Source organism: Ursus maritimus (assembly GCF_017311325.1).
Source record: "Ursus maritimus isolate PB19 chromosome X unlocalized genomic scaffold, ASM1731132v1 scaffold_X1, whole genome shotgun sequence".
Taxonomy (NCBI): Eukaryota; Metazoa; Chordata; class Mammalia; order Carnivora; family Ursidae; genus Ursus; species Ursus maritimus.
The window spans coordinates 40,151,611-40,166,807 of NW_024423319.1; the positions used below are offsets into that span (position 1 = coordinate 40,151,611).

Sequence of the window (15,197 nt, forward strand, 5' to 3'; positions counted from 1 at the left end):
AAGGTGGCGGGGGAAGTGGGCAGCGAGGGGGCGGGGGAGATGGGGGAAGGGGGGGGCCCCGCAGAGTGAACAACTGGTTGATTCACCCCACAGGGACAACCAAATCCCTAAGGTGCTCAGTCGTCATGTCCTTGAAACCTAACGACCCCAGTGGTGGGTTCCAGCACAGCAATGTCGTAGCCTTCATCAATGAGAAGATGGCTGGGCATAAGAAAGGCCCTGAGTTCTACCTCGAGAATATATCCCTGTCCTGGGAGGAGGTAGAGAACAAACTCAGGGCCATCCTGGAGGACAGTGCAGTGCCCAGCGAGGCTAAAGATGCCTGTGCCTGGAGCAGCCTGGCCCTGGGCGTGCATTTCGCCTGCAGGCAGAGCCAGTTACACAAGCACAGGGTACAGTGGCTGCACGATTTTGCCAAACTGCATAAGTCCGCTGCACAGACCTTGGCCTCAGACCTAAAGGAGCTCACAGTGCAGCAGGAGATGGAGCGCAAGGAGGCAGCCTTCCGGCTGCGGCAGACACAAGCACACCTGGCAGAGATGCAGAAGGAACGGGACCTCCTGAAATGGAAGCTTTTCCAGGTTGTAAGATTATCTCTACTTGATCCCCACCCCATCTCCCTGCCCTGTCCCCAGAATGGGTTTCAACCCTGCCCTCTTCTCTCCAACAGCTGGGGTCTACTGGGGAGCAGGGCCAGGCCTCAGAGGAGCCAGGCCTGGCCACTGCCAGTGGGGTTGGGACAGAAGGAGCACACGAGAAGGTAGAGGAGTCCCAAGCTGCTGCTACTTCTACTACTGCTGCTGGTGCCACAGGAAGCAGAAGAAAAAGACAGAAGGATGTGTTGGGCGCAGAAGCCACAAAGGAGCTGGGCAGAGGCCTCGTGCACCTGGTCGGAGCTGTGGAGCGGAAAAATTACGCCACTGGTGGGCAGAGGGAGGGATATCTCAGGTTAGTGGAAACAGTCATGTTTTATTTCTCTGGGACCCTCAAGCCTGGGTCCAGAGTCACACCATCACCCCTTCCTGTCCAGCTCCCTCCCTCATTCACATACTCCTACTCATGCCCCTCATCCCCCTTCCCACCTGCACCCACACCATCCCCACCAGCAGCAACATTTACAGCAAAAGCTCCATCTCTGACATCTCCCAACAGGAAGCCCTCTGATGTTAACTCACGGTCAGATGGGGGGTCCCAGGGAACAGACCCTCAAGAATCCCAGAGAGACAGGAGAGACTCCGAACCCCATCAGCAGAGAAGACCTCCCATATTTCGCAGGCCTGGGGATTGGGACTGCCCCTGGTGTAAAGCTGTGAATTTTTCACGGAGAGAAATTTGCTTCCGCTGTGGGAGGGGAATCTGGCAGCAAAGCCCTCAGTAAATTTAGAAATGTGAAATAGAACAAAAACATACACCAATGGGAAATCAATTTTCAAGGTGGGGGGGAGGTGAGGGAGGGAACTGGGTGGAGTGGGGGGAGGGGATGAGTGGGAGAATGGGACTAAGGGAGTGGGAGGGAGGTGGGGTAGGAAGTGGGGAGGGTGTAGATTGACAGAGACATGTTTTGATTGACCCCCTTTGTGTTCCAGAGCATTAGCATTCCACACCCCAGAAGCACTATAGCTTCTGTTTGTATGTGTTTTCCTCCCCAACCCTAGCATCTGGTGGACCTGAGCAGCCACGTATACAACAACCCACCCCTCTCCCTACCTAGGCTGTATATGATTGGAGCAGGAGTGGTCACCTGACCCATCCTGAGCCAAACAGGTCTCACACTAGAGAATCTGAACAGAGAGGCAGATTCCATAGTCATGGTGGTGTTGGGTAAGGAAACAGTGGGTCATTTGGAGTTGGGGCCATGGTCAGAGTCATGAAAGCTGAGGCCACAGCCAAAGCCTGGTCCTGGCTGTCAGGGAGCAGAACTGTGTGCTTTATAGAAGCCAAATGTCTTTTAGAGGATGCCAGAATGAGGTCCCAGGGAGCAGGTAAGGCACAGAGAAGCAGCACAGGAGTTGATCCTGCAACTCCAGAGATGGAGATAGTGGTGGCATGACCACTTTTCCACTCTCTGCAATTGCACAATTGTGAAAACCCAATTTGCATAGATCCCCATTTCTTTAAGCTAACTTGAGTGTGTTCCCGTTCTGGGCAACCAGGTTATTTCCAAGTCAGAAATTGGCACCAGGAATGCAGTTACAACCCATATATTGTCAAAGAAAACATCAGAACTTGGCTGGGGAGGAGTATCAGAAGAGTTATGGGTATAGTGAGGACTCCTGAATCCCAATAGTCCCCAGGAATGAACAGACAGGAAACTTGTTCATGTCCTGATCAAGTTATATCATGAGAAACGATCAAAACCGCTGGGCTTACAACACAGCAGAGATTTGCCACCCCTAAGAAAATCTTTTAGGTCTACAAACAGGAGACAGCAGTGCCAGTTGCTGACAAGGGCTGCTATGGCTGTCTAGCTCCACAACAGGAGAACCCTCCCCAATCCCAGTGGCAGAACTGGAAACTCCTGCCACTGCCAAAGAGGTGAGTCAGTAACTGATAGTGCCACAGACCAAAGTGTGGTGCCATCCTGAGGGATTCTCTCTCCCAACCCACCACCAGAATAATAGTGGGAGGGGGAATCTGGCTACAGAGCCCTCAGTGAATTCATGAATGTGAAATAAAACCTATCCCAAAGGGAAATCAATTTCCAGAGGGAGGGGGTAAACTGGGAAAAGGGGAGGGGAGAGGATGGTCTGTGTCTCCTTTCTCATGACTGTGAGTGGTATTGAGGGAAGCTAAATGTATGGTTTAGCCCACAGATGGAAGGATGGTGAGGTGTCACACCTGGACCATAGTAAGGCAATTAGAGGAGCCCTGGATATTACCCAGGGACTCTACTGACCTAGAGCCTGAAGGTGTCATGGCCCTGGGACATCTCTACATCAGCTGGCTGTGACTCTGGGCTGTCTCCTATTGGGGCAGGTGTGGACAACCATCAGGGTTGGAGGCCAGATCCCTCACCTGCATTTTCAGAAATATCTCTGGGCTCGTTTATATCTTTCTAGGGCACTCTTGACACTTGAGAGTGAATAATTCTTTGTGGCAGGGGGCTGTCCAGTACACTGTAGGATGTTTAGCAGAATCCTTGGCCCCTACCCCTTAGGTGCCTCACTCTACCCCCTAGCTGTGACAACCAAAAATGTCTCCAGACATTGCCACACGTCCACTGGAGAGCAAAACTGCCACTGTTTGGGAACCATGGAGGCAAGGAGGTCCTTAGGAGTAGTTAGAACAGGAGCAAGAGAGTTTCAAGGAGAGCATTCTCTGCAGTGCTTGGGGCTGCAGGGGAGGCCCTAAGATAGGAGGTGGAAAGTGTTCATTGGGTCTGGTATCCACTTTTGACCTTTGAGCAGATCTGGGCTGGGGAAGGGCAGAAGCCAAACCACAAGGACTGGGGAGTAAATAGGAAGCCAGGAAGTGCAGTCAGGGGGAGTTCTTCAAGCACTTCTGGCTGTGAAGGGAAGAAGTGGGGTAGGATACAGGGCAGAGGGGGTTCTTTGGAATATGGAAGAAACTTGAACCATGGGGAAGGAGACAGCTGAAGAAAGCCTAAACACACACAATGTGTAAAAGAAGGAGATAGACCCTACATACTGAGGCATGTCCATTGTACTATTATTCAAAGGAAAAAAATGACAGCCAGTTTTGTGTGTGTGTGAAACAAAACCCCCCCAAAGTTCTGTAACTCTGCATGTGTATGATATGTATATTATAGATTTATGTGTGCCTTATGTTATAGTTTGGTGTTTGAAAAAGCATAGAAAAAGGTCTAGAAAGACATTTAGCAAACAAGGTATTACCTAGGGGAGGGTAAGATCAGGGTCAGGGGATGGTAAGCAGGAGGTGGGGTGTTGGGGCTACAAAGTGGGGTGGGGTCTGGGACAGTAGGGTGGAAGGCTTTTAGATCGTTATGTATTTCTGTGTTGTGTAAAATGAAATAATTAAATGCTTACAAAAAGACAAAAAAAAAGAGTGAATTTACTGGCTTGGGTAGGATTGGAAAGGCCGCCTCTTCCTCTGGGACAGGAGGGAAGGAGAACAGACACTGATCTGTGCAGTGAAGAGTTTGGAAACAAGGGGGCTTGTGCCTGTGTGCTCCTGATGTGGACTGACAAGCTGACAAGACACCTGAGAGTGAGCAAGAAATGAAGGTTCGGGCGGGGGTGGGAAGCTTCTAAGCAATGGTACTTCGGGAAATAACTTCGGGGGATGGGGGTGAGACATGGAAGGAGAGAAAAGGATCATTGAGCTGCACGGAGTGGGATAGGACCCAACAAAACCAAGGAGGACGAAAGTGGGAATCTGGAAGGAGAAAGTGGTAGGTCCAGGAGGGGTACCAGACACAAATCTCTTAGATGTTTTAATCTGCCACCTACTCCTGCAGCAAAAATAGCACATATAAAAGGGGAAATAGCTGGAGGGGCTGGCAGGGATCTGTGCCTGACTCTACCCCTTCTAGGTTCATAGAATATCTTACCATTTGCTGTTCTGCTATGGAGAAGCTGAGCACTAGTTATATTTTGTGTTCAGGTCTGATCAGTGCAATTTCTAGCAACCCCGTCTTTACCTTGCAAATACTTAAGTGTTTAAAGCAAAGTTCAACTTACTTCAGGTCTTTGATTTTACAGTATGGATTACGCAGTGCTTGGCAGAGCAAGTGTAGCTGAGACACTGGCAAATTGCACAGCTGGAAGGACCTAAAAGAGATGAAAAAGCAAAAATAATTTAAAACAAAATTTTAAGTTAAACGGCTGATTTTGGCTTCTGTCACCATACTAGTATTCATTTACCTCTTCCAAAATCCTTAAGAGGTATTACTCCATTTTGCAGATAAGGAAATTAAGGCACAAAAAAAGTTAAGATATTTGCCTAAAGTCACATAGGCAAGAACAGAACAGAGGTCAGCACTCAGGTCTGACTTCAAAGCCCAACCCATGTTACTGTGTGCCAGGTACAAAGGTAAGCACTTTACATATAAAAATCATCTTATCTGGTGCTCAACATGATGGATATTTTAATCACCATTTTGCAGATGCTCAGAGAAGCCAAGTGACTTTCCAAGCTATCTTTCTAATGTAACTATTTCTCGGCTGTCAGTACTAATAGAAGAATTGACAATAATTGAAAAGTAGAAAAGTTCATATGGTACTTTTATTTTTAATTATTTTTTATAAATTTTTAAAGGTTTATTTATTTGACAGAGAGATAGTAAGCACAAGTAGGGGAAGCAGCAGGCAGGGGGAGAGTGAGAAGCAGGCTCCCCGCTCAGATGCGGAGTTCCATCCCAGGACCCTGGGATCATGATCTGAGCCGAAGGCAGACTGCTTAATGACTGAGCCACCCAGTTTTTGAGGAACACCCAAAGAAAACAAAAACACTAATTCAAAAATATATATGCACCTGTATATTTAGAGCAGTATTATTTACAACAGCCACATTATGGAAGCAACCCAAGTGTCCATTGATGGATGGATAAAGAAGATGTGGCAAATATATACAATGGAATATTACTCAGCCATAAAAAAGAATGACATCTTGCCATTTTGCAACAAGATGGATGGGCCTAGAGGGTATTATGCTAAGTGAATGCAATAAGAGAAGGACAAATAACCGCACAATTTCACTCATATGTGGAATTTAAGAAATAAAACAAAAGAACAAACAAAAAAAGACAAAAACAGACTCAAATATAACAAATTGGTGGTTGTCAGAGGGGAGGTGGGTGGAGGATTGGTGAAATAGATAAAGGGGATTAAGAGTACACTTAACAAGCACTGAGAAATATATACAATTATTGGATCACTATACAGTACACCTGAAACTCATATAACACTATGTTGTTTATACAACAAAAAAACAACTAAAAAAGTTCAATAATAAATTCTCAGTCAATACACTTATGAAAGGAATATTTTGGGTTAAATTTTGAAGAAACTTTAAGCCCTCTGATAAAGGCAATAGGGTTAAGACAGGGACTCCGTTTAAGGCTGATTTTCTGGAAATCTAGAATGAACCAGAAGCCCTTTTTTGTTTCCAACAGTGTTTAAAAATTCTCAGTGTGGGGCGCCTGGGTGGCACAGCGGTTAAGCGTCTGCCTTCGGCTCAGGGCGTGATCCCGGCATTATGGGATCGAGCCCCACATCAGGCTCCTCTACTATGAGCCTGCTTCTTCCTCTCCCACTCCCCCTGCTTGTGTTCCCTCTCTCGCTGGCTGTCTCTATCTCTGTCAAATAAATAAATAAAATCTTTAAAAAAAAATTCTCAGTGTATTTGTCCATTATTTTACTTTATAATATACATCTGGATTGAAACTGTCATGAATTTTGTCAAGAGACTAGCCAAGGCCCTTGGTAATTCTAAATCCATGTAACTTCTCCTACCCCTTCCACTCTAATCCCAAACACAACTCTTGCTGCACTTCCCTTCCCCCTCCCGCTTCCCTCAAACATACATACCCCATGCTCATTTCTATCTCTATGCTACTGCCCAATAAGGAAATACAACTATCAGAGAAAAGACTTGGGTTAACTCACTCCCCAAGTAGAGATTTCTGCCTACTCTCTTCTTCTCAAGGTCCCCTACCCCTCAGCTGGTCCCACAACTAAAGAATTGCAATGTCCCTTTTTTTCGAAAGAGAGAGCTCACAAGTGGGGGGGGGACAGAGGGAAAGAAAGAGAATCTTAAGCAGTCTCCATACTCAGCACAGAGCCCAACGTGGGGCTTGATCTCACAACCCTGAGATCATGACCTAAGCGGAAATCAAGAGTCAGACACTTAACCAACTGAGTCGCCCAGGCACCCCAGCAATGTCCACCGTAACCCAAATACTGAGAACAGACTTATGACCAGTGGCGTTTTGTAGATAACACAGGTATAAATCTTCTTGGCTGCTTTAGTCAATAAGTCATTAGAACTCTGTTTTTAGTATACAGAATCTGTATTATTTAAGTGGTTTACCTAAGCCTCTTTGAACCCTTTGTAAAGGTGCAAGCTCTGGACCCTTTGTGAAGGAGCAAGCTTGATAGAAAAAGCCTAGGTTTTACGGCAATATACAGAGGAGTGCAGTTCTGACCCTTACTAATCTGGAGCTCTTTGAGGTCTCAATGATGAAGTATATGTAGAGGGGAGTGATGACCAATTCAATGTTAAGTTCACCACCTTTTCTAGAATAGGCATCAATACCAAAATAGCAGAGTCCTCCATGATAATCTTGATGACTTACATGCTCTTAACGCTTTATAAGTATAGAACACATTCACAGAGTGACAGTGAAGACTAATAGACACACACACTTCTAGTGGCTAGCACACTGCCTGGCACATAGTAAGTGCTCAGAAATGTTAACTTTCCCTCATTGTCTACCTAGGCTAGCGTTCAGTACGTGATAGATATTCAGTAAATCCTTACTGGGTTCATGGACATAAAATACGGAAAGTAGAGAGGATTCATTTTATTTATCAACAATGCTAAAAATGGTCATGTGCCTGAATACTTGAAATAAACAAGAATGCCCATTGTTTCTGAAGGCCAAAACATTGGAGAAAAGACATTAATATACTCACTGATTAAGTGTCAAGGCTGGTGGAATGAATGTGGAGGCTTGCTCTTCCTCCTCAAATCCAAGTAGGTGCTGACACTTCAGAGACACTGACAGGTGACTGTGACTGCTTTTTATACAGAATGACATAGCCAGAATGTCCATTTTTGTATAGGTAGGTTGAAGCAATATAATTGACTGTAAATCATCAATTATCCTTTTTGCATATTCTTCTTCCTGAATCTCATACAAACAGTGAAACAAGTCCGTTGGCTCAATCTGTAACCTAGAAGATTTATCCTTTATTTCTTTCTCCGTCCACTTCAATAACTCCTCTTGAAGTCCTGGAGAGACTCTTCTTCCAAAAGTAGTTTCCACAGCCTTTCCCTTTCCTTTATGTAAGAGGCCAAATAAGAACTGAATCGTTAGTGATGAAAACCCTTTCCCATATTGTTGGAATATTTCTTGCCACATTTTCCCCACTTGATCAAAAAACATCCAGCTGCTGTGATTCTTCAGGGTATAGAACACAGCAGTCAAGAACTCTTGGAAACTGAAGTGAAGGAAAGTGTAGACATTGACACCTTCAGTTTTTTTCAAAAAGTGATTTAGGAAAGTGCAATTGATATCATATACTTCTATCCCATGTCTCCTGAGGTCACTGACTTCAAACAGGACCTGGTGGTTCTGCAGTCCCTCTGCAGCCAAAGAGCAAAGGCCCCACAGGCAACTTTGTCCCTTCCACACTGAGATGCCTGTAAGGGTTTTGAGGCACTTGGAAAAGTAGAACAGATACACATCAGTCATGGTCTGAAGTGACCTCATAACAGTCCTGTCACCATCTCCCTGTGACTGCAGGACACTGCAGATCATCCAGGAGATGATGGGAAGAGAGGACATAATGTCAAGGCATTTTGTCGCAGCTCATAAAAGACCCCCATTGCCGCATCAGCACCTGAAAACTGACTCAAGAAATATGCTCTCTTTTCAGCCTCTGTAAACCATACAATCTCTGCCTGGATAGGTTGTTTTAACAGAGAGTGGAGCTTCTTCATGGCTGTAGGCCGGGCAGTTATCAGCAGGGAAGATTCGGGGAACAGTTTTTTCCACACAAAACTACATAAGAGGGTCTCTACTGGCTTCTTCTCCTGGGGATTAGCACTAAGATCCTCTTCCTGGTTACCTACAAGATACTGAAGCTCAGGAAATCCATCAAGAATGAACAGAAGCTTCTCTGGATATACAAGAATAATGTCCAGGATTGGTCCATCTATATCTTGAAAAGTGTTAATGATCAGGTCGGCAGCACTAAGGTTAGCAATATGGCTTATTTCTCTGCAGTTTACATAGATGAGATAGTCAAACCTGCCTCAACTGACCATTCCTGCTGCCCAGTCAAACATGAACTTGTGCACTACAGTGGTTTTCCCAATCCCCGCACATCCCTGAAGCACCACAGTTTGGGAGGAGCTGGAGCCCTCTTCACTGGGATCAAATACATGTTCCATATCAATAAAATGATCTTGTTGAGGAATCCCACACGGTGTCTTTTCAGATATACCATGTTCTTTTACAACAAGCAGTCGTGACTCTATATGTTTGCCATGGTGATAACATTTATGGACTCCTATGTTTAGGTATTTTTCTTTTAGATGTTTTCTAAATATTTCCCGGTAATCTAATGAGGTGACACCAAGAGTTAGTAATCGCAGAATCCTAGACAACAATACAAACAACGATAACTCATACACCCTCTCCACTCAGACATCTTAAGGGGTCCTCCAATTTTACATGTCTAAACCTGAGCTCTTGATTTCTACATGGCTGCCCCCCTCAAAAAAGAAAAAAAAAAAAAAACCTCCAGGCATCTCATCTCAGTTCATTGGTGCCACCAAGTTGCTCAGAAAAATGTTAGGAGTCATTCTTTATTTTTCTTCTCTTGAATCCTCCACATCCAATCAATTAGCAAGGCCTATTATTTATAACTCCAAAATAAGCCTCCAATTCATTTATTTATCACTACATCCTCAAATACCACCCAAGTACAAGGTACTAGCAACTCCTTCCTGGACTGCTGAAAGAGCCTCCTACCCGTCTGCCCTAGCTTGTCTACGGCTCCCCTCCACACAGCAGCCAACATGATCTGCTAAAAATACCAATTACATCATGTGACTGCCGTGCCCCAAACCTTTCAAGGGCTTTTCATTGCACTTCATATAAAATCTAAAACTCTTACCTTATCTTACAAGGTGTACCGTGAATCATTCTCCTTCTCAGACCCTACACTCAAGCCACATTAGCCTGCTTTCAGTTTCTCACAAATGCCATGTTCTTTCCCACTTCAGGGCCTTTCTACTAGCTATTCTCTCTGCCTGGAACACTCTTCCTGCTCTTCTCATGGAGAGCTTTTTTTCATCCTTCAGATCTCAACTTCAGCATTACTTCCTTGGAGAGTACTTGCTTGACCACTCAATTTAAAGCAGATCCTCTCTTATTCCCTTTCCCGGCACCCTGTTTTCTCTTTATAGCTCTTACCACAATATGTAGTTGTCTTGTTTATTTTTTCACTATCTGTCTTTCCCACTAAACAATAATCTACATGAAGACAGGGACCTTATTTTTATTCTTTGCCATAATACCTTAAGTACCTAGCATGGTGCCTGGCACGTAGACACTCAATAAGTAATTATTGAATATGGCTATAAATGCTTTTGAATTAAAAGCAAGTCACTTATTACTGCCTATTCTATGCCAGACACTTTATTAGGCTCCTTATATACATTTCTGATTTAATTCTTACCCTAATCCCATAAAGTAAGTATTATCCACGTTTTATAGTTGAGGACATTGAAATTTATAACCAGGATTATGAGTTCATGGGTGTACAATCTGTGCATGGGTCTCATGCTCAGAAGGATCCATTGGTGTAATGCTCTGCTGTTGCTATCCTGAAATTCTGAATACTTTTGAATAAGGGGTCCTGCCTTTTCATTTTGCACCACAGCCCACCAATTATGTAGCCAGTCCTGCTTATTGCATTAGATAACTTGTCCAAGGTTCAACAGCTAGTAAGTGGAAGAGACTTAATTAAGATTAAGGTTTGTCTAAAGCCATGGTCTATATGCTTAAATACCATACTACATAGCTTTTCACTTTCTGCAACTAGAAAAAAATAATCCAAGGAGTCAGTTATCAAGTTCAAACTTTTGTTAAGTGAATGTCTAGGCTAGCATTTCCCAAATAAGCGTTCCTTGGAACTCTATTTTGCAAGATATTAATAAGAGAGCTGTGGAAAAGATGTCCAGTGGTCAAATAAGTTAAGGGGAATGCACCCTTTGTCTCCTTTTAGAGTTTCTCAATGCATGTTAGCATGTGAAAGGATCCGAAATGGCCTACAGTAAAAAAGGAAAAAAAAAGGCTGTTTAACTTGGTTTAATGCAGCATTTTCTGGTCTTAAATGCCTACAGAGCCCTTTCCTAAGAGCAAGTTACTACCTCCTGGACAACAGTGCTCTGTAGAACTGCTTGGGGAATGCTGATCTAGGTAAGTGTGGGCAAACTTCCTCTGTAAAATTCTGTAAAGAGTTTAGGCTTTTGGGTCTCTGTTGCAGTTATTCAACTCTGCCATCTTAGCTTGAAGATAGCCATAGACAATATGTAAATGAGTGGGCATGGCTGGTTCAAGTAAAACTTTATTTACAAAAACAGGCCCCTGGCTTGATTTGGCCCACCAGCTGTAACTTGTTGGCCTCAGTTTAGATCACTCTAGAAGCAGACAGGTCTGTTCTAGTCATAACATTCTGTACCACCAGCAGTGGTCCTGCTAGTATTCAAATACCTACTCTATAAGATATAAAAGTCCTATTTGTTATGACAGCTTGGAGTTTCATAGATATTACCAAAAAAGAAATCAATGGTTGCTGTCCAATGAATATGGGGGAAGAGGTGGGAATGGAATGCATGCAGATGAGAAGCCATGTTTATAGGAGGCACTTTTCACAAAACTAAAGGAGAGTAAAAGAGAGAAAACATCTACCTGTGAGCTCCTTCCATGAATATGGAGCCTGAGAATTTGAAGCAGCTGTGGGAGAAAAGAGTTGGGATTCAGAGTAACACAAATACCTTCATATCAAAACACAAAATATACAGAAATTTAGCCACACTGTTACAGACATTCATGCTGTTCCCCAGACAGAAATACAAGGAAGAAAGTCACCTCACATCTATTCCAACTCACCCACAAAATTATTCTATAACTAATGTGAGACCTTCACACACATATATTTAGGGTATAAACATTTGCATTTTATGCTCTGTAAGGAAAACTTTAGGCATTAACGTGAAGGAGCATACACGATTTGAAGTGACTGTTTCTGGTATTTTGCTTTCCACTGAGCATTAGCCTATTGCTTCTGTTGGAGCTTCTGTTGAGCTTAACTTGTTAATGAGAAATAAGGCACAGCTGATGTTAGTGTGACAGATATATACTATGACCTACAATTTGAATACATATACACTTACACTCAACCCAAACAGTTACATATATAGGTATATAGATAGAAATACACAAATGCAGGCACACATGCATGCATACACACGTGCGCATACACACACACACACAGCCTCCATATTTCTATAGGTTTTTAGTACTTGCACACCTTTAAAAGCAAGAGTGAGACTTATACTTGGGAGAAGGTGTGACTAGGTGGATAGGAGGAAGCAGAGTTTGGAGAGGCAGAGATTAGAATGTCACAGAAATGGGCTGGGAAGTAAGTAGTCTGTTGAAGATAACCGGTTTCTATTCCCCATAACTAAATATTTCTTGGAGCTCAGGAATCAGCCACAAGGGGAAGGACTCCAGCAATCTTCACTCTTTGCTCTTTTGTGCTGTCTCCCATGAAAATCTGTGGTTACAGTAAAGGGAGAGACTTGAGAGTCTTTTAGGATTAGAAATGCTTTGGGGATCATGAAAAACAGTAGAAACCACAGTTGCCTCTTCCCTTTTCTTTTTCCTCACTTCGGAAAACACAAAAATTATGGAGACACTTTCAAGAGATTATTAATGGGTAAATACTGTATCCATGTAATATCTCAATATATACACACCTATACACATGCAATACCATGTTAAAGATTCAAAAAAAATTCCCAAAGTCCATGAGGAGAAGTAGGAGAAAAAGAATGAACAGGATTATCTAGATTATGCCCTCTCTTACCTCATTCAGTTACTCACCTTTCTGTTCAGACAATAAACTCCAAGTACAAGCAGGTTCCATATCTTTTCTTTTCTTTTGACTGTTCATCCTGGCAAATCAAGAAGACTGTAATCCAAAACAGAAATGATGACTGAAAGGCCTAGTGGAAGCTCAAAGTAAAAGGGAACTCAAGAAAGACTACTCAAGGCATTACAGAGATGGGGAAGAAAGAAGGCCCAATAATCAGGTAGATTGCTAGGGTGAGACTATGGGATCACATGAAGATAGATCAAAACCAACAGTCTTTAACTTGAAGAGAAAAACCAAAAGAGGGTAGAATGTCTGTAAACTTTCGAACGGTACAAATATGGGAAATGTGAAACTGGGCTCTGAATTGGGTTACTAAAGGAAGCACAGGATTTAGACAGTACACCTCTAATGTCTAGGGTCAAGATAAAAAAGAATGACTGTGTCTTTCCACAACATATTTTCAGTGCCATTAATAAAGAATTCTAAGACCATAGATTAGAATACTGTGGTATAAGAGAAACAGTCTACGGTGTTAGGAGACATAGGCCCTAGTTCCATTTCTATAGCTATGGACCTATGGACCTTGAGTAAGATTCTTCTACTTTCTGGGTCTGTTTTATTATTTTTATAATGACTGAGGGGATGTTAGCCCAGGTTTCTTTCCAGGTTGAACGCTGTAAGATCAGTGGTTCTCAGTCTCAACTGCACATTAAAATCACCTTCATACCACCCTCCAGAATTTTTTTTTTTGCACTATTACTTATCACTTTCTAACACACTTGGTAATTTTCTTATGTATAAATGCTTATTGTTCATTTTTATTCTTTCCCACCTAAATTGAATTATTGGCCCCAATTCTCAGCCTCTCCCATGAACTTTGCAAGTCCACACAACAGAAGTGAGGCTTTTTTTCCCCCACCTCTTGTCCTTGAGCTCAGCCTTGAGACTTGCTTTGGCTAATGAAATATACACAGATGTGACCCAAGCAGGGGCTTGAAATATGCTTGCACAGTTGGACATGTTCCCTCTTGTGATTCTACCACTGGCATGAGATGAGTCATGAAAGACACAAGTGCCAGCTAGTCCAGTGGTCTGAGGAGAAATGCATGAAGCAGAGCCACACCAGTTTACTCACTGTCCTGAAGCAATTAAAGTAGTCACTCCAACCTAAATCGGTTGCACGACAAAGTCCTGCTTAATCAGCTGAATTTTGGCTGGGCTCCAGAAATGTGAGAATAAGTGCTTAATAAGTTCTTAGTTTTTCATGCTACTAAGATTTTATAATTATTGCTACGTATCATTGTGACAATAGCTAACTGATACATCTTGCTAGAAAGTAAATGCCTAGAAAATGTATGGTATACAGAAGACATTAAATGTTTACTGAATAACCTGGATGAATGAATAAAAGCTTTTTTAAAAAAAAATCCAAGGCCTAGTCTGCATTCCTGATAAATTAAATCAGAATCTTTGATGATGAAGTTTGCCATCAATTTTTTTTTAAGCTCCCCAAGTGAGTCTAATACTCAGCCAGGGAAGAGAGCTACTGTTCTAAGATTCGGTTATTTTTGATAGAGGAGAGTGTATTGGTGAGGCACACTGGCTTTGGAATCAAACAGAAGTGTTCAAGCCCTGACTCTACCACTTACTATGTGACAACCATTAAATTAACGTCTCTAAATCTCAGACTCCTCGACTGTTAAATAGGAATAACAACAGTACTTTCCTTATAAGGTTATTATGAACATTAAATGAGATAATGCATATAAAGTCTTCAATACACTATGTGGTACAGAGCAGAGGTTCAAATGATCCTAAACCATAGCTAATATTAGCATTGCTATACCATTGATATGGAGTAGAAATGTCTTTGAACTCACGTAGACCTTACTTAAATTCCATTTCCACTGCTTTCTAGCAATATGTTGAGTAAATTGCTTAAACTCTGAGACTACAGTAGCCCATCTGTAAAATATGGTGATAATAACAACTTCATTAATGTGTTGTGAGGATTAAATAAGACGACATACATAAAACATTTAGCACAGGACCAAATGCAATATAAATAAATATGAGAGGGAAAATAAGCTGGCATTTATTATAACTGACAGAAAGAAGTTACATTCCATTAAAATCTCCACATAACAACTTCATTCTTAAGAGATGGAATGCTCCCAGCACAGTGTTATAGTCCCATGCCCTGGGCTCTTTTCCCAATTACTAGGAACATCACGCCCTCCAAAACAAAGAAACAATCTTCCAGTTACAAATTGCTCTAGTAAGTGTCCTGGCCCTCAGGTAATGATGCTGGAGGGATGCATGGCCACTTACTCTCTTCCTGGGAAATTTCAGCCATGCACATTATTTCAATCATCCTTAAAA

At 42.8% G+C, this 15,197-nt stretch overlaps 1 protein-coding gene across 1 annotated transcript in view; it reads right to left on the reverse strand.

Moving 5' to 3' along the window:
- The window catches only part of LOC103668930 (NACHT, LRR and PYD domains-containing protein 12-like), a 30,296-nt gene extending 20,440 nt beyond the window's left edge, over positions 1-9,856 (reverse strand). Inside the window, exons 1-4 of the mRNA XM_040627731.1 lie at positions 9,828-9,856; positions 8,599-8,926; positions 7,617-8,365; positions 4,662-4,751 (exon numbers count right to left, since the gene is read on the reverse strand). Of these exons, the coding sequence (XP_040483665.1) occupies positions 4,662-4,751; positions 7,617-8,365; positions 8,599-8,926; positions 9,828-9,856 (1,196 nt within the window). The remainder of the gene's footprint in view (positions 1-4,661; positions 4,752-7,616; positions 8,366-8,598; positions 8,927-9,827) is intronic.
- Between the last annotated feature and the right edge of the window lie 5,341 nt (positions 9,857-15,197).